The sequence below is a fragment of the Schistocerca piceifrons genome, unplaced genomic scaffold (assembly GCF_021461385.2).
Source record: "Schistocerca piceifrons isolate TAMUIC-IGC-003096 unplaced genomic scaffold, iqSchPice1.1 HiC_scaffold_1772, whole genome shotgun sequence".
Lineage (NCBI taxonomy): Eukaryota > Metazoa > Arthropoda > Insecta > Orthoptera > Acrididae > Schistocerca > Schistocerca piceifrons.
Genome location: NW_025727648.1, coordinates 679288 through 699830, shown reverse-complemented (window position 1 = coordinate 699830; position 20543 = coordinate 679288). Strand labels below are relative to the sequence as shown.

The 20543-nt window shown below is 48.1% G+C and overlaps 2 protein-coding genes and 22 non-coding genes across 24 annotated transcripts; all 24 read left to right on the top strand.

Moving 5' to 3' along the window:
* Nucleotides 1-381: 381 nt before the first annotated feature.
* On the top strand, nt 382-454 carry Trnar-ucg. Its single transcript has one exon. It is a non-coding gene; the product is annotated as a tRNA-Arg (tRNA).
* A 438-nt stretch (nt 455-892) lies between these two features.
* Trnak-cuu lies at nt 893-965 on the top strand. Its single transcript has one exon. It is a non-coding gene; the product is annotated as a tRNA-Lys (tRNA).
* A 321-nt stretch (nt 966-1286) lies between these two features.
* On the top strand, nt 1287-1358 carry Trnat-agu. The gene has a single exon. It is a non-coding gene; the product is annotated as a tRNA-Thr (tRNA).
* Nucleotides 1359-1909: 551 nt separating this feature from the next.
* Trnar-ucg lies at nt 1910-1982 on the top strand. The gene has a single exon. It is a non-coding gene; the product is annotated as a tRNA-Arg (tRNA).
* Nucleotides 1983-2405: 423 nt separating this feature from the next.
* Trnak-cuu lies at nt 2406-2478 on the top strand. Its single transcript has one exon. It is a non-coding gene; the product is annotated as a tRNA-Lys (tRNA).
* A 321-nt stretch (nt 2479-2799) lies between these two features.
* Nucleotides 2800-2871, top strand: Trnat-agu. The gene has a single exon. It is a non-coding gene; the product is annotated as a tRNA-Thr (tRNA).
* A 560-nt stretch (nt 2872-3431) lies between these two features.
* Trnar-ucg lies at nt 3432-3504 on the top strand. The gene has a single exon. It is a non-coding gene; the product is annotated as a tRNA-Arg (tRNA).
* A 423-nt stretch (nt 3505-3927) lies between these two features.
* Nucleotides 3928-4000, top strand: Trnak-cuu. Its single transcript has one exon. It is a non-coding gene; the product is annotated as a tRNA-Lys (tRNA).
* A 321-nt stretch (nt 4001-4321) lies between these two features.
* On the top strand, nt 4322-4393 carry Trnat-agu. The gene has a single exon. It is a non-coding gene; the product is annotated as a tRNA-Thr (tRNA).
* A 713-nt stretch (nt 4394-5106) lies between these two features.
* On the top strand, nt 5107-6387 carry LOC124739163 (putative transferase CAF17 homolog, mitochondrial). Its single transcript, XM_047248612.1, has one exon. It carries the CDS (start codon nt 5168-5170, stop codon nt 6254-6256), a length of 1089 nt encoding a protein of 362 aa, XP_047104568.1. The 5' UTR covers nt 5107-5167; the 3' UTR covers nt 6257-6387.
* Nucleotides 6388-7429: 1042 nt separating this feature from the next.
* Trnak-cuu lies at nt 7430-7502 on the top strand. Its single transcript has one exon. It is a non-coding gene; the product is annotated as a tRNA-Lys (tRNA).
* A 321-nt stretch (nt 7503-7823) lies between these two features.
* Nucleotides 7824-7895, top strand: Trnat-agu. The gene has a single exon. It is a non-coding gene; the product is annotated as a tRNA-Thr (tRNA).
* A 722-nt stretch (nt 7896-8617) lies between these two features.
* On the top strand, nt 8618-9898 carry LOC124739162 (putative transferase CAF17 homolog, mitochondrial). The gene has a single exon (XM_047248611.1). It carries the CDS (start codon nt 8679-8681, stop codon nt 9765-9767), a length of 1089 nt encoding a protein of 362 aa, XP_047104567.1. The 5' UTR covers nt 8618-8678; the 3' UTR covers nt 9768-9898.
* A 1044-nt stretch (nt 9899-10942) lies between these two features.
* On the top strand, nt 10943-11015 carry Trnak-cuu. Its single transcript has one exon. It is a non-coding gene; the product is annotated as a tRNA-Lys (tRNA).
* Nucleotides 11016-11336: 321 nt separating this feature from the next.
* Trnat-agu lies at nt 11337-11408 on the top strand. The gene has a single exon. It is a non-coding gene; the product is annotated as a tRNA-Thr (tRNA).
* Nucleotides 11409-11953: 545 nt separating this feature from the next.
* On the top strand, nt 11954-12026 carry Trnar-ucg. The gene has a single exon. It is a non-coding gene; the product is annotated as a tRNA-Arg (tRNA).
* A 423-nt stretch (nt 12027-12449) lies between these two features.
* Nucleotides 12450-12522, top strand: Trnak-cuu. Its single transcript has one exon. It is a non-coding gene; the product is annotated as a tRNA-Lys (tRNA).
* Nucleotides 12523-12843: 321 nt separating this feature from the next.
* Trnat-agu lies at nt 12844-12915 on the top strand. Its single transcript has one exon. It is a non-coding gene; the product is annotated as a tRNA-Thr (tRNA).
* A 584-nt stretch (nt 12916-13499) lies between these two features.
* Nucleotides 13500-13572, top strand: Trnar-ucg. The gene has a single exon. It is a non-coding gene; the product is annotated as a tRNA-Arg (tRNA).
* A 438-nt stretch (nt 13573-14010) lies between these two features.
* Nucleotides 14011-14083, top strand: Trnan-auu. Its single transcript has one exon. It is a non-coding gene; the product is annotated as a tRNA-Asn (tRNA).
* Nucleotides 14084-14404: 321 nt separating this feature from the next.
* On the top strand, nt 14405-14476 carry Trnat-agu. The gene has a single exon. It is a non-coding gene; the product is annotated as a tRNA-Thr (tRNA).
* A 1301-nt stretch (nt 14477-15777) lies between these two features.
* On the top strand, nt 15778-15850 carry Trnar-ucg. Its single transcript has one exon. It is a non-coding gene; the product is annotated as a tRNA-Arg (tRNA).
* A 438-nt stretch (nt 15851-16288) lies between these two features.
* On the top strand, nt 16289-16361 carry Trnak-cuu. Its single transcript has one exon. It is a non-coding gene; the product is annotated as a tRNA-Lys (tRNA).
* Nucleotides 16362-16682: 321 nt separating this feature from the next.
* On the top strand, nt 16683-16754 carry Trnat-agu. Its single transcript has one exon. It is a non-coding gene; the product is annotated as a tRNA-Thr (tRNA).
* Nucleotides 16755-20543: the final 3789 nt, after the last annotated feature.

The following is a 20543-nucleotide window of genomic DNA, read 5'->3' as shown; positions in this document are numbered from 1 at the left end:
TACTTAGTTCTTGTGATGTATTTTCTACCCCTGGTAGAGACCCTCGCGGTCGTCGTCGTCGTCGTCGTCGTCGTCGTCGTCGTCGCCGCCGCCGCCGCCGCTTTGGTAATTGCGGCAACTCGCCATTGTATGACATAGGGTGAGGCACATTCTGCAAGCGACTGAGATGGCAGTAAGCGATTGAAGCTGATTTGCAACCTCTTGTTTGATCAGCGTCACAAGGGCTTGAATGTAACTTGCGATGGGACACGGCAAGAAGTAGCGTCGCCTTTTTAGTACTGAAATTGGAGATGGAGAATTGCGTCAAACATGGGAAATTCATTCCGGCAAGCGTACAAATGGCCACAATGAGGTGTGTGTGGGGAAGCATATTGCGCCAGTGACCGTGTGGCCTAATGGATAAGGCGTCGGACTTCGGATCCGAAGATTGCAGGTTCGAATCCTGTCACGGTCGAGTTTTTCCAGTTCTGCAAAAGATGCATGCTGTTTTACTGAGTTGTTTGAGTACTACAAATCTAGTTGAAAGTTGCTGCTGTCCGCTTCCTGGCTGCAAACCGGCGTCTACCTGAAGCTCAAGCAAGACAAAGGGGTTGTGTAGCGAAATTTTCGGCACAGTGCCGATCAGGAGAGATTTTTGGAACTACTGCGTCTGACTCAGGACCCAAGAGCTACGCCACAGGCGTCTGCGCACAGTCGAGCATGTGTGTTGAATAATGGTGCTGATAGCCACGTATCATTTCAAGTAGATTTGATGCCTTTCGGAAAATTTATTTCATTGAATAGGAATTGTAGCTCATTTGTGGCAGCAGGAAATAAGCTGTAGTCAAAAGGATCTTCCATAGATGGTCGCAGGTCGCATAAATACTGTATGGCTCGTGACGCGTTGTGTGGAGCACGGCAAGCTCAGCCGGTAGAGCATGAGACTCTTAATCTCAGGGTCGTGGGTTCGAGCCCCACGCTGGGCGGCGCAAAATTTTCTGTCTACGCGGATGCAACCTGCGCCCCTCTCGTGAGCCTTGCGTAATGAACGTAACGGGTTACGACGATGCCTAGCTTCGTATGAATATCAGAGGAATGGTTTTTGAAGCTGAAAGTAGCTCTGAAATGAAATAAAAGTGTTGTTTTGGAATTTTAGGCGTACATCGATATCGTGTGAGATGTGTAGGAAAGCAGCAGCTGTGCTAACTAAATACAAATAATGGTCGCTAATGCGGTGCGTTTCCAGCTGAAGCGCTCCGTTTGACTGGTCCATAAGATTGAAGTACCCGAAATGTGCACTAGGCGGCGCCTCCTTAGCTCAGTGGCAGAGCGCTGGTCTAGTAAACCAGAGGTCGTGAGTTCGATCCTCACAGGAGGCAAAAGAATTTTGTAACAGCCCCTTCTAACGTAGATCTTTCGAAAAAAGCGGTCAAGGATATAAAAAATTATGAATGGGTTCGGTATTTAAGAAATGCTCTCGCAAATGAATAGTGCGAATGGTGCTATTAAAGTAGGCACCAGAAACTGCTGCTTTTGGCAGTCTCCGGAGAATGCCGACGTGGAATACTTAGTTCTTGTGATGTATTTTCTACCCCTGGTTGAGACCCTCGCGGTTGTCGTCGTCGTCGTCGTCGTCGGCGCCGCCGCCGCTTTGGTAATAGCGGCAACTCGCCATTGTATGACATAGGGTGAGGCACCTTCTGCAAGCGACTGAGATGGCAGTAAGCGATTGAAGCTGATTTGCAACCTCTTGTTTGATCAGCGTCACAAGGGCTTGAATGTAACTTGCGATGGGACACAGCAAGAAGTAGCGTCGCCATTTTGGTACTGAAATTGGAGATGGAGAATTGCGTCAAAGATGGGAAATTCATTCCGGCAAGCGTACAAATGGCGACAATGAGGTGTGTGTGGGGAAGCATATTGCGCCAGTGACCGTGTGGCCTAATGGATAAGGCGTCGGACTTCGGATCCGAAGATTGCAGGTTCGAATCCTGTCACGGTCGAGTTTTTCCAGTTCTGCAAAAGATGCATGCTGTTTTACTGAGTTGTTTGAGTACTACAAATCTAGTTGAAAGTTGCTGCTGTCCGCTTCCTGGCTGCAAACCGGCGTCTACCTGAAGCTCAAGCAAGACAAAGGGGTTGTGTAGCGAAATTTTCGGCACAGTGCCGATCAGGAGAGATTTTTGGAACAGGACCCAAGAGCTACGCCACAGGCGTCTGCGCACAGTCGAGCATGTGTGTTGAATAATGGTGCTGATAGCCACGTATCATTTCAAGTAGATTTGATGCCTTTCGGAAAATTTATTTCATTCAATAGGAATTGTAGCTCATTTGTGGCAGCAGGAAATAAGCTGTAGTCAAAAGGATCTTCCATAGATGGTCGCAGGTCGCATAAATACTGTATGGCTCGTGACGCGTTGTGTGGAGCACGGCAAGCTCAGCCGGTAGAGCATGAGACTCTTAATCTCAGGGTCGTGGGTTCGAGCCCCACGCTGGGCGGCGCAAAATTTTCTGTCTACGCGGATGCAACCTGCGCCCCTCTCGTGAGCCTTGCGTAATGAACGTAACGGGTTACGACGATGCCTAGCTTCGTATGAATATCAGAGGAATGGTTTTTGAAGCTGAAAGTAGCTCTGAAATGAAATAAAAGTGTTGTTTTGGAATTTTAGGCGTACATCGATATCGTGTGAGATGTGTAGGAAAGCAGCAGCTGTGCTAACTAAATACAAATAATGGTCGCTAATGCGGTGCGTTTCCAGCTGAAGGGCTCCGATTGACTGGTCCATAAGATTGAAGTACCCGAAATGTGCACTAGGCGGCGCCTCCTTAGCTCAGTGGCAGAGTGCTGGTCTAGTAAACCAGAGGTCGTGAGTTCGATCCTCACAGGAGGCAAAAGAATTTTGTAACAGCCCCTTCTAACATAGATCTTTCGAAAAAAGCGGTCAAGGATATAAAAAATTATGAATGGGTTCGGTATTTAAGAAATGCTCTCGCAAATGAATAGTGCGAATGGTGCTATTAAAGTAGGCACCAGAAACTGCTGCTTTTGGCAGTCTCCGGAGAATGCCGACGTGGAATACTTAGTTCTTGTGATGTATTTTCTACCCCTGGTAGAGACCCTCGCGGTTGTCGTCGTCGTCGTCGTCGTCGTCGTCGTCGGCGCCGCCGCCGCTTTGGTAATAGCGGCAACTCGCCATTGTATGACATAGGGTGAGGCACCTTCTGCAAGCGACTGAGATGGCAGTAAGCGATTGAAGCTGATTTGCAACCTCTTGTTTGATCAGCGTCACAAGGGCTTGAATGTAACTTGCGATGGGACACAGCAAGAAGTAGCGTCGCCATTTTGGTACTGAAATTGGAGATGGAGAATTGCGTCAAAGATGGGAAATTCATTCCGGCAAGCGTACAAATGGCGACAATGAGGTGTGTGTGGGGAAGCATTTTGCGCCAGTGACCGTGTGGCCTAATGGATAAGGCGTCGGACTTCGGATCCGAAGATTGCAGGTTCGAATCCTGTCACGGTCGAGTTTTTCCAGTTCTGCAAAAGATGCATGCTGTTTTACTGAGTTGTTTGAGTACTACAAATCTAGTTGAAAGTTGCTGCTGTCCGCTTCCTGGCTGCAAACCGGCGTCTACCTGAAGCTCAAGCAAGACAAAGGGGTTGTGTAGCGAAATTTTCGGCACAGTGCCGATCAGGAGAGATTTTTGGAACAGGACCCAAGAGCTACGCCACAGGCGTCTGCGCACAGTCGAGCATGTGTGTTGAATAATGGTGCTGATAGCCACGTATCATTTCAAGTAGATTTGATGCCTTTCGGAAAATTTATTTCATTGAATAGGAATTGTAGCTCATTTGTGGCAGCAGGAAATAAGCTGTAGTCAAAAGGATCTTCCATAGATGGTCGCAGGTCGCATAAATACTGTATGGCTCGTGACGCGTTGTGTGGAGCACGGCAAGCTCAGTCGGTAGAGCATGAGACTCTTAATCTCAGGGTCGTGCGTTCGAGCCCCACGCTGGGCGGCGCAAAATTTTCTGTCTACGCGGATGCAACCTGCGCCCCTCTCGTGAGCCTTGCGTAATGAACGTAACGGGTTACGACGATGCCTAGCTTCGTATGAATATCAGAGGAATGGTTTTTGAAGCTGAAAGTAGCTCTGAAATGAAATAAAAGTGTTGTTTTGGAATTTTAGGCGTACATCGATATCGTGTGAGATGTGTAGGAAAGCAGCAGCTGTGCTAACTAAATACAAATAATGGTCGCTAATGCGGTGCGTTTCCAGCTGAAGGGCTCCGATTGACTGGTCCATAAGATTGAAGTACCCGAAATGTGCACTAGGCGGCGCCTCCTTAGCTCAGTGGCAGTGTGCTGGTCTAGTAAACCAGAGGTCGTGAGTTCGATCCTCACAGGAGGCAAAAGAATTTTGTAACAGCCCCTTCTAACATAGATCTTTCGAAAAAAGCGGTCAAGGATATAAAAAATTATGAATGGGTTCGGTATTTAAGAAATGCTCTCGCAAATGAATAGTGCGAATGGTGCTATTAAAGTAGGCACCAGAAACTTCTGCTTTTGGCAGTCTCCGGAGAATGCCGACGTGGAATACTTAGTTCTTGTGATGTATTTTCTACCCCTGGTAGAGACCCTCGCGGTTGTCGTCGTCGTCGTCGTCGGCGCCGCCGCCGCTTTGGTAATAGCGGCAACTCGCCATTGTATGACATAGGGTGAGGCACCTTCTGCAAGCGACTGAGATGGCAGTAAGCGATTGAAGCTGATTTGCAACCTCTTGTTTGATCAGCGTCACAAGGGCTTGAATGTAACTTGCGATGGGACACAGCAAGAAGTAGCGTCGCCTTTTTAGTACTGAAATTGGAGATGGAGAATTGCGTCAAAGATGGGAAATTCATTCCGGCAAGCGTACAAATGGCGACAATGAGGTGTGTGTGGGGAAGCATATTGCGCCAGTGACCGTGTGGCCCCGTTACGTGTTTAGAGGTATGTTTGGATTCATGTCGTTCATGTAGATCGTTAATTTCCCGCAAAATGTAAATCAGAGCATACGATGAGATATCTCTTATCGTTGACGTTGTTTGTAAGTAAACCGTTGTTCTCATATTTTTTCAACCGTTTACAGATAAGAATCAGATTCATCTTGGAGACTGCTCTGAACTGTACATAATCAAGAATACAGAATGTTTACGCTACTGAGCAGGAGATCACTGAAATGTTTTCAACTTACCGCATTGAACAATAGAACATTTACTGAATCGTTTTCCAAATCAAGAGGAAATGTTTATGCTGTAGAAAATCTTACGCAACGTGGGCTTCTGAAGGTGCAAGGAGTTGATGTTCACAACTTTTTGCAAGGACTAATAACAAATGATATCCGTCATTTAGAAAGTATGAATTCTATTTACACGTTGTTTCTGAACGTAAAAGGACGTGTTATGTGTGATACAATAATTTATAAAACTAGAGAAGAAAATGTTCTTTTGATTGAATGTGATTCGTCTTACATTCATTTACTTCAAAAACATCTTAAGTTATACAGAGTACGCAGGAAAATCGACATAGATGTTGCTGACGATAAATTGAAAGTATGGGTTTTTTATAGACCGATTGATGAATTAGATTTCTCACAAGGGAAAGTTTCGTATGCCAAGGATATCGTATCACCTGAAACTCTTGGACTTTACAGTCATCGTGATGATGTGATCATATGTCGCGATCCAAGAGTAGCGGCACTGGGATATCGTGTTGTTGCCCCCGTAGATGAAATTGTTCGTGATACTTTTGCAAAAGAATTAGGTGGTGGTTCATTATATGATGGATTCTTGAATTACAGAGTTCACAGATACGTTTTAGGAATAGGAGAAGGCATATGTGACCTACCACCTGGAGTGTCTTTCCCTTTGGAAGCAAATAGTGATTATCTGCATGGTGTAAGCTTTCACAAAGGTTGCTATATAGGACAAGAACTTACAGCACGAACGCACCATACTGGTGTTGTTAGGAAACGCTTGATGCCAGTGTTTTTTAGGTCCAAACCAGAAATAGAAATACCATCTGATGCACCTATACAGCTACTAGACTCTTCCAAAAAATCAGTCGGTAAATTGAGGGCCGTGGAAGGTAAAGTTGGGCTGGGGCTGTTGAGAGTAACAGAAGCCATAGCAGCAAAAAATATTACTGTGATGGGCATTATAGGAGAGACTTGCAAACCACAGTGGTGGCCACAGGAAGCTCCGAAGGATCGCCTTGCTGTGAGCCGGGAAGCATGAATGCTGTTGCAGGAGGATAAACAAGTAGATTTCTCCTGTTGTCATCAAGAAATAATAGGAAACTAATGTAATAGTGTTTGTTTCCATGGATTCACTATGATGGCAGAAACAGATGGACAGAATAGACAAAATGAAGGAAATATAGTGGAAGCTCCTGTTGCAGATAAGCCAGATGAAAGTGGCGTATTCTGTTGTTATATATGTGGTCTGGAAGAGCACTATGACTATTTTGGACAGAAACCACCATTTTTCAAAAAGATATTGTTTACTGAAGACAGTTACATTATGAGGAACCCATTTACACCACCTAGACAAAATGATTTTCTGTTGTTAGGTTCAAAGTGTTCCAGTTGTCACCAGCCTGTATGCCAATTTCAGAAATGCAGTATCTTTTATTGTAGGAGATACTGTACTACATGTGCTAAAGAACACATTGACAGTTTTCCTGGAGCTATTCAGAACAAGATAAAAAATGCATGATTTAGCAGTAAATAGTGTCATCAAATGTGCAAAATAAAAGTAACTGGAAGTTTTCATGATTCTGTACTTCATCAGTGTGAAAGATAAAATTTCAGGATGTGATCTTGCCAAAAGATTTCTGACTGTGCTATTGTAAATATTTTATGATATCAATAAAAGAAATTGGGAGAAAAAGATTATAAAAAAAAAAAAAAAAATGGATAACGCGTCGGACTTCGGATCCGAAGATTGCAGGTTCGAATCCTGTCACGGTCGAGTTTTTCCAGTTCTGCAAAAGATGCATGCTGTTTTACTGAGTTGTTTGAGTACTACAAATCTAGTTGAAAGTTGCTGCTGTCCGCTTCCTGGCTGCAAACCGGCGTCTACCTGAAGCTCAAGCAAGACAAAGGGGTTGTGTAGCGAAATTTTCGGCACAGTGCCGATCAGGAGAAATTTTTGGAACTACTGCGTCTGACTCAGGACCCAAGAGCTACGCCACAGGCGTCTGCGCACAGTCGAGCATGTGTGTTGAATAATGGTGCTGATAGCCACGTATCATTTCAAGTAGATTTGATGCCTTTCGGAAAATTTATTTCATTGAATAGGAATTGTAGCTCATTTGTGGCAGCAGGAAATAAGCTGTAGTCAAAAGGATCTTCCATAGATGGTCGCAGGTCGCATAAATACTGTATGGCTCGTGACGCGTTGTGTGGAGCACGGCAAGCTCAGTCGGTAGAGCATGAGACTCTTAATCTCAGGGTCGTGCGTTCGAGCCCCACGCTGGGCGGCGCAAAATTTTCTGTCTACGCGGATGCAACCTGCGCCCCTCTCGTGAGCCTTGCGTAATGAACGTAACGGGTTACGACGATGCCTAGCTTCGTATGAATATCAGAGGAATGGTTTTTGAAGCTGAAAGTAGCTCTGAAATGAAATAAAAGTGTTGTTTTGGAATTTTAGGCGTACATCGATATCGTGTGAGATGTGTAGGAAAGCAGCAGCTGTGCTAACTAAATACAAATAATGGTCGCTAATGCGGTGCGTTTCCAGCTGAAGGGCTCCGATTGACTGGTCCATAAGATTGAAGTACCCGAAATGTGCACTAGGCGGCGCCTCCTTAGCTCAGTGGCAGTGTGCTGGTCTAGTAAACCAGAGGTCGTGAGTTCGATCCTCACAGGAGGCAAAAGAATTTTGTAACAGCCCCTTCTAACATAGATCTTTCGAAAAAAGCGGTCAAGGATATAAAAAATTATGAATGGGTTCGGTATTTAAGAAATGCTCTCGCAAATGAATAGTGCGAATGGTGCTATTAAAGTAGGCACCAGAAACTTCTGCTTTTGGCAGTCTCCGGAGAATGCCGACGTGGAATACTTAGTTCTTGTGATGTATTTTCTACCCCTGGTAGAGACCCTCGCGGTTGTCGTCGTCGTCGTCGTCGTCGTCGTCGGCGCCGCCGCCGCTTTGGTAATAGCGGCAACTCGCCATTGTATGACATAGGGTGAGGCACCTTCTGCAAGCGACTGAGATGGCAGTAAGCGATTGAAGCTGATTTGCAACCTCTTGTTTGATCAGCGTCACAAGGGCTTGAATGTAACTTGCGATGGGACACAGCAAGAAGTAGCGTCGCCTTTTTAGTACTGAAATTGGAGATGGAGAATTGCGTCAAAGATGGGAAATTCATTCCGGCAAGCGTACAAATGGCGACAATGAGGTGTGTGTGGGGAAGCATATTGCGCCAGTGACCGTGTGGCCCCGTTACGTGTTTAGAGGTATGTTTGGATTCATGTCGTTCATGTAGATCGTTAATTTCCCGCAAAATGTAAATCAGAGCATACGATGAGATATCTCTTATCGTTGACGTTGTTTGTAAGTAAACCGTTGTTCTCATATTTTTTCAACCGTTTACAGATAAGAATCAGATTCATCTTGGAGACTGCTCTGAACTGTACATAATCAAGAATACAGAATGTTTACGCTACTGAGCAGGAGATCACTGAAATGTTTTCAACTTACCGCATTGAACAATAGAACATTTACTGAATCGTTTTCCAAATCAAGAGGAAATGTTTATGCTGTAGAAAATCTTACGCAACGTGGGCTTCTGAAGGTGCAAGGAGTTGATGTTCACAACTTTTTGCAAGGACTAATAACAAATGATATCCGTCATTTAGAAAGTATGAATTCTATTTACACGTTGTTTCTGAACGTAAAAGGACGTGTTATGTGTGATACAATAATTTATAAAACTAGAGAAGAAAATGTTCTTTTGATTGAATGTGATTCGTCTTACATTCATTTACTTCAAAAACATCTTAAGTTATACAGAGTACGCAGGAAAATCGACATAGATGTTGCTGACGATAAATTGAAAGTATGGGTTTTTTATAGACCGATTGATGAATTAGATTTCTCACAAGGGAAAGTTTCGTATGCCAAGGATATCGTATCACCTGAAACTCTTGGACTTTACAGTCATCGTGATGATGTGATCATATGTCGCGATCCAAGAGTAGCGGCACTGGGATATCGTGTTGTTGCCCCCGTAGATGAAATTGTTCGTGATACTTTTGCAAAAGAATTAGGTGGTGGTTCATTATATGATGGATTCTTGAATTACAGAGTTCACAGATACGTTTTAGGAATAGGAGAAGGCATATGTGACCTACCACCTGGAGTGTCTTTCCCTTTGGAAGCAAATAGTGATTATCTGCATGGTGTAAGCTTTCACAAAGGTTGCTATATAGGACAAGAACTTACAGCACGAACGCACCATACTGGTGTTGTTAGGAAACGCTTGATGCCAGTGTTTTTTAGGTCCAAACCAGAAATAGAAATACCATCTGATGCACCTATACAGCTACTAGACTCTTCCAAAAAATCAGTCGGTAAATTGAGGGCCGTGGAAGGTAAAGTTGGGCTGGGGCTGTTGAGAGTAACAGAAGCCATAGCAGCAAAAAATATTACTGTGATGGGCATTATAGGAGAGACTTGCAAACCACAGTGGTGGCCACAGGAAGCTCCGAAGGATCGCCTTGCTGTGAGCCGGGAAGCATGAATGCTGTTGCAGGAGGATAAACAAGTAGATTTCTCCTGTTGTCATCAAGAAATAATAGGAAACTAATGTAATAGTGTTTGTTTCCATGGATTCACTATGATGGCAGAAACAGATGGACAGAATAGACAAAATGAAGGAAATATAGTGGAAGCTCCTGTTGCAGATAAGCCAGATGAAAGTGGCGTATTCTGTTGTTATATATGTGGTCTGGAAGAGCACTATGACTATTTTGGACAGAAACCACCATTTTTGAAAAAGATATTGTTTACTGAAGACAGTTACATTATGAGGAACCCATTTACACCACCTAGACAAAATGATTTTCTGTTGTTAGGTTCAAAGTGTTCCAGTTGTCACCAGCCTGTATGCCAATTTCAGAAATGCAGTATCTTTTATTGTAGGAGATACTGTACTACATGTGCTAAAGAACACATTGACAGTTTTCCTGGAGCTATTCAGAACAAGATAAAAAATGCATGATTTAGCAGTAAATAGTGTCATCAAATGTGCAAAATAAAAGTAACTGGAAGTTTTCATGATTCTGTACTTCATCAGTGTGAAAGATAAAATTTCAGGATGTGATCTTGCCAAAAGATTTCTGACTGTGCTATTGTAAATATTTTATGATATCAATAAAAGAAATTGGGAGAAAAAGATTATAAAAAAAAAAAAAAAAAAATGGATAACGCGTCGGACTTCGGATCCGAAGATTGCAGGTTCGAATCCTGTCACGGTCGAGTTTTTCCAGTTCTGCAAAAGATGCATGCTGTTTTACTGAGTTGTTTGAGTACTACAAATCTAGTTGAAAGTTGCTGCTGTCCGCTTCCTGGCTGCAAACCGGCGTCTACCTGAAGCTCAAGCAAGACAAAGGGGTTGTGTAGCGAAATTTTCGGCACAGTGCCGATCAGGAGAAATTTTTGGAACTACTGCGTCTGACTCAGGACCCAAGAGCTACGCCACAGGCGTCTGCGCACAGTCGAGCATGTGTGTTGAATAATGGTGCTGATAGCCACGTATCATTTCAAGTAGATTTGATGCCTTTCGGAAAATTTATTTCATTGAATAGGAATTGTAGCTCATTTGTGGCAGCAGGAAATAAGCTGTAGTCAAAAGGATCTTCCATAGATGGTCGCAGGTCGCATAAATACTGTATGGCTCGTGACGCGTTGTGTGGAGCACGGCAAGCTCAGTCGGTAGAGCATGAGACTCTTAATCTCAGGGTCGTGCGTTCGAGCCCCACGCTGGGCGGCGCAAAATTTTCTGTCTACGCGGATGCAACCTGCGCCCCTCTCGTGAGCCTTGCGTAATGAACGTAACGGGTTACGACGATGCCTAGCTTCGTATGAATATCAGAGGAATGGTTTTTGAAGCTGAAAGTAGCTCTGAAATGAAATAAAAGTGTTGTTTTGGAATTTTAGGCGTACATCGATATCGTGTGAGATGTGTAGGAAAGCAGCAGCTGTGCTAACTAAATACAAATAATGGTCGCTAATGCGGTGCGTTTCCAGCTGAAGGGCTCCGATTGACTGGTCCATAAGATTGAAGTACCCGAAATGTGCACTAGGCGGCGCCTCTTTAGCTCAGTGGCAGAGCGCTGGTCTAGTAAACCAGAGGTCGTGAGTTCGATCCTCACAGGAGGCAAAAGAATTTTGTAACAGCCCCTTCTAACGTAGATCTTTCGAAAAAAGCGGTCAAGGATATAAAAAATTATGAATGGGTTCGGTACTTAAGAAATGCTCTCGCAAATGAATAGTGCGAATGGTGCTATTAAAGTAGGCACCAGAAACTGCTGCTTTTGGCAGTCTCCGGAGAATGCCGACGTGGAATACTTAGTTCTTGTGATGTATTTTCTACCCCTGGTAGAGACCCTCGCGGTTGTCGTCGTCGTCGTCGGCGCCGCCGCCGCTTTGGTAATAGCGGCAACTCGCCATTGTATGACATAGGGTGAGGCACCTTCTGCAAGCGACTGAGATGGCAGTAAGCGATTGAAGCTGATTTGCAACCTCTTGTTTGATCAGCGTCACAAGGGCTTGAATGTAACTTGCGATGGGACACAGCAAGAAGTAGCGTCGCCATTTTGGTACTGAAATTGGAGATGGAGAATTGCGTCAAAGATGGGAAATTCATTCCGGCAAGCGTACAAATGGCGACAATGAGGTGTGTGTGGGGAAGCATTTTGCGCCAGTGGCCGTGTGGCCTAATGGATAAGGCGTCGGACTTCGGATCCGAAGATTGCAGGTTCGAATCCTGTCACGGTCGAGTTTTTCCAGTTCTGCAAAAGATGCATGCTGTTTTACTGAGTTGTTTGAGTACTACAAATCTAGTTGAAAGTTGCTGCTGTCCGCTTCCTGGCTGCAAACCGGCGTCTACCTGAAGCTCAAGCAAGACAAAGGGGTTGTGTAGCGAAATTTTCGGCACAGTGCCGATCAGGAGAGATTTTTGGAACAGGACCCAAGAGCTACGCCACAGGCGTCTGCGCACAGTCGAGCATGTGTGTTGAATAATGGTGCTGATAGCCACGTATCATTTCAAGTAGATTTGATGCCTTTCGGAAAATTTATTTCATTGAATAAGAATTGTAGCTCATTTGTGGCAGCAGGAAATAAGCTGTAGTCAAAAGGATCTTCCATAGATGGTCGCAGGTCGCATAAATACTGTATGGCTCGTGACGCGTTGTGTGGAGCACGGCAAGCTCAGTCGGTAGAGCATGAGACTCTTAATCTCAGGGTCGTGGGTTCGAGCCCCACGCTGGGCGGCGCAAAATTTTCTGTCTACGCGGATGCAACCTGCGCCCCTCTCGTGAGCCTTGCGTAATGAACGTAACGGGTTACGACGATGCCTAGCTTCGTATGAATATCAGAGGAATGGTTTTTGAAGCTGAAAGTAGCTCTGAAATGAAATAAAAGTGTTGTTTTGGAATTTTAGGCGTACATCGATATCGTGTGAGATGTGTAGGAAAGCAGCAGCTGTGCTAACTAAATACAAATAATGGTCGCTAATGCGGTGCGTTTCCAGCTGAAGGGCTCCGATTGACTGGTCCATAAGATTGAAGTACCCGAAATGTGCACTAGGCGGCGCCTCCTTAGCTCAGTGGCAGAGTGCTGGTCTAGTAAACCAGAGGTCGTGAGTTCGATCCTCACAGGAGGCAAAAGAATTTTGTAACAGCCCCTTCTAACATAGATCTTTCGAAAAAAGCGGTCAAGGATATAAAAAATTATGAATGGGTTCGGTATTTAAGAAATGCTCTCGCAAATGAATAGTGCGAATGGTGCTATTAAAGTAGGCACCAGAAACTGCTGCTTTTGGCAGTCTCCGGAGAATGCCGACGTGGAATACTTAGTTCTTGTGATGTATTTTCTACCCCTGGTAGAGACCCTCGCGGTTGTCGTCGTCGTCGTCGTCGTCGTCGTCGTCGTCGTCGTCGTCGTCGTCGTCGTCGGCGCCGCCGCCGCTTTGGTAATAGCGGCAACTCGCCATTGTATGACATAGGGTGAGGCACCTTCTGCAAGCGACTGAGATGGCAGTAAGCGATTGAAGCTGATTTGCAACCTCTTGTTTGATCAGCGTCACAAGGGCTTGAATGTAACTTGCGATGGGACACAGCAAGAAGTAGCGTCGCCTTTTTAGTACTGAAATTGGAGATGGAGAATTGCGTCAAAGATGGGAAATTCATTCCGGCAAGCGTACAAATGGCGACAATGAGGTGTGTGTGGGGAAGCATATTGCGCCAGTGACCGTGTGGCCTAATGGATAAGGCGTCGGACTTCGGATCCGAAGATTGCAGGTTCGAACCCTGTCACGGTCGAGTTTTTCCAGTTCTGCAAAAGATGCATGCTGTTTTACTGAGTTGTTTGAGTACTACAAATCTAGTTGAAAGTTGCTGCTGTCCGCTTCCTGGCTGCATACCGGCGTCTACCTGAAGCTCAAGCAAGACAAAGGGGTTGTGTAGCGAAATTTTTGGCACAGTGCCGATCAGGAGAGATTTTTGGAACTACTGCGTCTGACTCAGGACCCAAGAGCTACGCCACAGGCGTCTGCGCACAGTCGAGCATGTGTGTTGAATAATGGTGCTGATAGCCACGTATCATTTCAAGTAGATTTGATGCCTTTCGGAAAATTTATTTCATTGAATAGGAATTGTAGCTCATTTGTGGCAGCAGGAAATAAGCTGTAGTCAAAAGGATCTTCCATAGATGGTCGCAGGTCGCATAAATACTGTATGGCTCGTGACGCGTTGTGTGGAGCACGGCAAGCTCAGTCGGTAGAGCATGAGACTATTAATCTCAGGGTCGTGGGTTCGAGCCCCACGCTGGGCGGCGCAAAATTTTGTGTCTACGCGGATGCAACCTGCGCCCCTCTCGTGAGCCTTGCGTAATGAACGTAACGGGTTACGACGATGCCTAGCTTCGTATGAATATCAGAGGAATGGTTTTTGAAGCTGAAAGTAGCTCTGAAATGAAATAAAAGTGTTGTTTTGGAATTTTAGGCGTGCATCGATATCGTGTGAGATGTGTAGGAAAGCAGCAGCTGTGCTAACTAAATACAAATAATGGTCGCTAATGCGGTGCGTTTCCAGCTGAAGGGCTCCGATTGACTGGTCCATAAGATTGAAGTACCCGAAATGTGCACTAGGCGGCGCCTCCTTAGCTCAGTGGCAGAGCGCTGGTCTAGTAAACCAGAGGTCGTGAGTTCGATCCTCACAGGAGGCAAAAGAATTTTGTAACAGCCCCTTCTAACGTAGATCTTTCGAAAAAAGCGGTCAAGGATATAAAAAATTATGAATGGGTTCGGTATTTAAGAAATGCTCTCGCAAATGAATAGTGCGAATGGTGCTATTAAAGTAGGCTCCAGAAACTGCTGCTCCCCTCCCGGATGACGAACTTCGCCGTGACATATACCCTTCCTTCCAACTATAACCCGGCCTTGTTCCCCCCCCCTCTCCCCAGGGCCCCCTTCTCCTCTTTCTTCCTTCTCCCAGAGCGGATTTTCCTCCATCCCCCCCCTCCCCTGAGACCCTGCCCCCCATACTTGCCTCTCTCCTTCCCACATCCCTCCCTACCTGGCCCTCTTCCGAGCGCCCCCCATTCCCCTCCCCCATCTCTTCCCCTCCCTCCCTTCTTCAGGTCTCCCTCATCTCCTTGCACCTGGCAGATCCACTGTATTGCTCATCAACAGTGTGCCACGTCAGTGTTGTGTTTCGTGCTGTTTCCCGTGTGCGTCAAGAGGTGTGATTTTAATTGTGTACTGCCTTGAGGTTCGCCGTCAGTGTTACGCTGTGTGCTATGCCATCCGTCAACACCTTTATGCTCCAGTCATACTGTGCCTTGTGTTCTTTTAATCGTCGCAGTGTGTGGCTTTTTTGTGTGTGCTACTTTTAAACAGTTTTTTTTTTATCTCCATTTTACAGTCACCCCGTTTTTTTGTATATTGCCTTCCATGATGTTCTCCCTTTTTATATCTATGTTCGCCTTCTTCTCTCCTTTGCTGTTTTTAAATGTCTTCTCTTGTTTTGTTCTATGTCTTTCGGCTGAAGAGCAGCGCATATGCTGCTGCCAGCCCGCCCCGATGGGGAATTGAAATACAATAAAGAAAAAAAAAAAAAAAAAAAAACTGCTGCTTTTGGCAGTCTCCGGAGAATGCCGACGTGGAATACTTAGTTCTTGTGATGTATTTTCTACCCCTGGTAGAGACCCTCGCGGTTGTCGTCGTCGTCGTCGGCGCCGCCGCCGCTTTGGTAATAGCGGCAACTCGCCATTGTATGACATAGGGTGAGGCACCTTCTGCAAGCGACTGAGATGGCAGTAAGCGATTGAAGCTGATTTGCAACATCTTGTTTGATTAGCGTCACAAGGGCTTGAATGTAACTTGCGATGGGACACAGCAAGAAGTAGCGTCGCCTTTTTAGTACTGAAATTGGAGATGGAGAATTGCGTCAAAGATGGGAAATTCATTCCGGCAAGCGTACAAATGGCGACAATGAGGTGTGTGTGGGGAAGCATATTGCGCCAGTGACCGTGTGGCCTAATGGATAAGGCGTCGGACTTCGGATCCGAAGATTGCAGGTTCGAATCCTGTCACGGTCGAGTTTTTCCAGTTCTGCAAAAGATGCATGCTGTTTTACTGAGTTGTTTGAGTACTACAAATCTAGTTGAAAGTTGCTGCTGTCCGCTTCCTGGCTGCATACCGGCGTCTACCTGAAGCTCAAGCAAGACAAAGGGGTTGTGTAGCGAAATTTTCGGCACAGTGCCGATCAGGAGAGATTTTTGGAACTACTGCGTCTGACTCAGGACCCAAGAGCTACGCCACAGGCGTCTGCACACAGTCGAGCATGTGTGTTGAATAATGGTGCTGATAGCCACGTATCATTTCAAGTAGATTTGATGCCTTTCGGAAAATTTATTTCATTGAATAGGAATTGTAGCTCATTTGTGGCAGCAGGAAATAAGCTGTAGTCAAAAGGATCTTCCATAGATGGTCGCAGGTCGCATAAATACTGTATGGCTCGTGACGCGTTGTCTGGAGCACGGCAAGCTCAGTCGGTAGAGCATGAGACTCTTAATCTCAGGGTCGTGGGTTCGAGCCCCACACTGGGCGGCGCAAAATTTTCTGTCTACGCGGATGCAACCTGCGCCCCTCTCGTGAGCCTTGCGTAATGAACGTAACGGGTTACGACGATGCCTAGCTTCGTATGAATATCAGAGGAATGGTTTTTGAAGCTGAAAGTAGCTCTGAAATGAAATAAAAGTGTTGTTTTGGAATTTTAGGCGTACATCGATATCGTGTGAGATGTGTAGGAAAGCAGCAGCTGTGCTAACTAAATACAAATAATGGTCGCTAATGCGGTGCGTTTCCAGCTGAAGGGCTCCGATTGACTGGTCCATAAGATTGAAGTACCCGAAATGTGCACTAGGCGGCGCCTCCTTAGCTCAGTGGCAGAGTGCTGGTCTAGTAAAGCAGAGGTCGTGAGTTCGATCCTCACAGGAGGCAAAAGAATTTTGTAACAGCCCCTTCTAACATAGATCTTTCGAAAAAAGCGGTCAAGGATATAAAAAATTATGAATGGGTTCGGTATTTAAGAAATGCTCTCGCAAATGAATAGTGCGAATGGTGCTATTAAAGTAGGCACCAGAAACTGCTGCTTTTGATTCGAGGGTTGGATTCCCTCACTTCTTCGTCGACGAGTTTCACTGCCTGGGCTACTCTCAGGGTGCACCCTCGACGTGGAAGATCCCCACCCTTGCCTTGCCGTCTGCTCGTCGTCAGTACTGCTCGCCGCCGCCGCCGCCACCGCCGCCTGGTCGCCGCCTGCCGGTGCTCGCCGCCGCCGCCTGCCGGTGCTCGCCGCCGCCGCCGTCGCCGCCGTTTGGTTGCCGCCTGCCGGTCCTCACCGCCGCCGCCGTTTGGTCGCCGCCGCCGCCTGGTCGCCGCCGCCGCCGCCGCCGCCTGGTCGCCGCCGCCGCCGCCGCCTGGTCGCCGCCGCCGCCGCCCTTCTCGCGCGCCGCCACCATGTCCCAACCCACCACCACTACCACTATCATTTTCACCTCTCCCTCCGCTGCTCCAACCACCATCACATGGAGCTCATCCTCCACCCCACTTCCCGTCCTTCCTTCTCTCCCTGTCCACCCCACCCCTGCGCCACTTTCGGCTGTACCCACCCCCAACTCCTCTACCCCTATCACTGTCGCCCCATCGACAGCTACTGACTTTCCGCCGCTCCCCGCACCGCCTCCGACAGGCTCCAAGCCAGCACGGATCTCTGCTCGACGTTCCACAGTCTCAGTGACACCCACGCCCCCACCGTCTGCTTCTTCCGCTGCTCAGGGTGGTCCTGCCCCCCGCCATCTCCCCCTGCAACCCGTCCCCCTGCCCCCTCCCCACCCAGTGGTGTCCACGAAACCTTCCAAGCGCCCGAATGCTGACCCTTCCCCCGCAGTCTCCTCCAAAAAAACCCCCACTTCCCGTGACCCACCCACTCCCATGGACGCGGCCCCGACCCCCACCCCCGCCACGCCTGCCACCCACACCTTTGTCCTCTCCAATCCTGACCCTCAATTCCTTGATGCCCGCTCCCTCACTCTCGCCATCCGGAAATACTGCCCCAATGCTCCCATCTCCCAACTGATTCCTCGCAAGGACTCGGTCCTCATAAAATCCCCCAATGCTTCCTTCCACACCGACCTCCTCTCCCGCATCCCTCGTATCCAATTTGGCCAACGTGCAACCCTCACCCCCTACCACACCCCGTCCTCTCCCCGTCAGCCTCAACCTCCCCGACGTCCGCCGACCTTCACCGCTGTGATCGCGAAGCTTAGCCCCGTGATCACGGAGGCTGAGGTGTTGACGGAACTCAACTCCCGGCCCAACATCGAAATCCGCTCGGCCCGTCGCATCTTCAATGATGCCGGGCCGACTTTTCTCATGCGGATATTCACTGAATCCTCCTCCTCCATTGACCGCCTCCTCACCGAGGGAGCCCTCATCTACAATCAGCGTCATAAGGTGGACCCCTCCCGTTCCCCTGTCCAATCCTACCGCTGCCAACGCTGTCTCACCTACAATGACCACGTTACCTCTGCCTGCAAGAACCCCCCTACTTGTCCCCACTGCAAAGCCTCCCACTTCCTCAAGCATTGCCCCAACCTCACCTCTCCCCCCTCCTGCAACACTTGTAATGAACCACATCCTACCTACTCCTCGAAGTGTAAAGCGAAACCTCCACCAGTAACCCCTGAGCTCACCGTCCCTGTCCGTCCTGTTGATGACCCCATCCACCCCAACAACTCGCTCCGCCCTCCCCCTACTGCTGAGGACATCATCCGTTTCACCACCATTGTGCTCCAAAACATCCACCCCTTCCAGCGCTCCCACACTCTTTCCCAAATCGCCCTCGCTGCCCGTTCCATCTTCCATCTTACCACCTATGCCGCTTACTCCCACAACCAGGCCCACTTCACCTTCACCCCCCTCACCACCCTCGTCTAACTCTCCACTCCCATGGTACAACAACCGTACCGTATCCTGTACCACAACATTCGCTCCCTGCCCACCCACAAACTCCTCTTCCTCCACACCCTACGTCAGCACCGCGTGGATGCCTTCATCCTCAATGAAACCTTCCTTCAGCCCCGTATCTCTGTCTCCACTGCCCCTTACACCCTACATCGTACCGATAACCCGTACCCTCTGGCACGTGGCGGAGTTGCTATAGGCCACCTCAAGCACCTCCCTGTCCGGCCCCAACCTCTCCTTAACAATCCTGCCGAGCATCTCACCCTCAGCCTCTTCTTCCCCGCCCTTACCATCACCTGTGCCACCATTTATGTCCGCCCTCGCACCCCCATCCCGTATGATTTCCTGGCCCACATTGACCGCACCTTCTCCACCTACGTGATTGCCGCCGACCTCAATATCCACAGCCGCGATCCTGCCGACCTCCGGCGGTGGCATCAGTTTCTCACCACTCTCCAGGGAGACCTGGTTCCCCTGCCCCAGCACACCCGGCCCGAATCCAACACCACTCCTGATGTAGTCCTTGCCTCTCCCAACCTCCTTGGGCGCATCACCGCGGATGTCCTTGACCTCATTGGCAGTGACCATGCTCCTGTCCTCCTCACTATCTCTCACGGTCGCCATCCCCGCCACGCTCCTCGCCCTGACGTCCCTCCTAAACTTGTCCATGATTACTCCCGTGCCAACTGGGATGCCTACCGGGATTCCATTCACACCCAGGTTGACAGCCACGACCTTACCCTCCAGTCTCCTGATGACATCTCTCGCACTGCTGCCTTCCTGCACCAGACCTTGTCTGACGCCGTCGCCACCCATATCCCCACCAAAGCCGTCCACCCTCACCGCCCCGCCCTGCCTCCACAGGCCGTCCTTCTCCTTCGGGAGTCCCGCCGCCTCTACCGCTCTTTTCTCCGCACTCGTGACTGGGATACACTTACCCGCCACCGGCAATTACAGCGACACATCCGCAACCTGCTTGTTGCGAAGAAACGCCGAGCCTGGCGCCAGACATGTACCCACCTCAACACCACGCTCCCCATCAACTCTTCCAAGTATTGGTCTGCTTTCCACCGCCTTACTGGGAACCGCCCCACCCCCCAGTACCCTCTCCTCCTTAATGACCGTCCCTTTCCTGACAACCTCAGTAAGGCCAACCACTTTGCCTCCCACCTCTCTGATGTTTTTTCCATCCCTGATGATCCCCACTTTGATTATTCCCTCTTCCCTGATGTCATGGACCGTACGAATACCTCTGTTCCTCCCCTTGCTCCTAGCTTCCAGTACTTGGGCCACACCCCACCATCTGCACTTAACACTCCCATCACTACACAGGACATCAGCCTCACACTCCGCACTAAACGCAACACTGCTCCCGGCCACGACTGCGTTACCTACCGCCACCTCAAACACTGCCCTCCCTCCTTCCTTTCCCTCCTTGCCGCCCTCTACAATGTCATCCTTGCCACTGGCTTCTATCCCGACCTGTGGAAAACCTCCCGTATCCTGATGTTCTCCAAACCCAATAAGCCTCCATCTGATGCCTCTTCCTATCGTCCTATCTGTCTCACGTCGGTGTTCAGCAAGCTCTTGGAATCCATCCTTTCCCGGCGCATCCATCTCCACCTCCACCAAAACCACCTCCTCCCAAACACCCAATGTGGCTTTCGACCTTCCTTCTCTGCTGATGACCAACTCCTCCGCCTCACTCATCTCCTCTCCCTCCAGCTTAACTCCCGTCGCTCCGCCATTTTTGTCTCACTTGAC

What these genes read in the sequence shown, in the direction of transcription:
- LOC124739163 (XM_047248612.1), top strand. Translation starts at nt 5,168, where the DNA reads ATGTTTACGCTACTGAGCAGGAGATCACTGAAATGTTTTCAACTTACC.
- LOC124739162 (XM_047248611.1), top strand. Translation starts at nt 8,679, where the DNA reads ATGTTTACGCTACTGAGCAGGAGATCACTGAAATGTTTTCAACTTACC.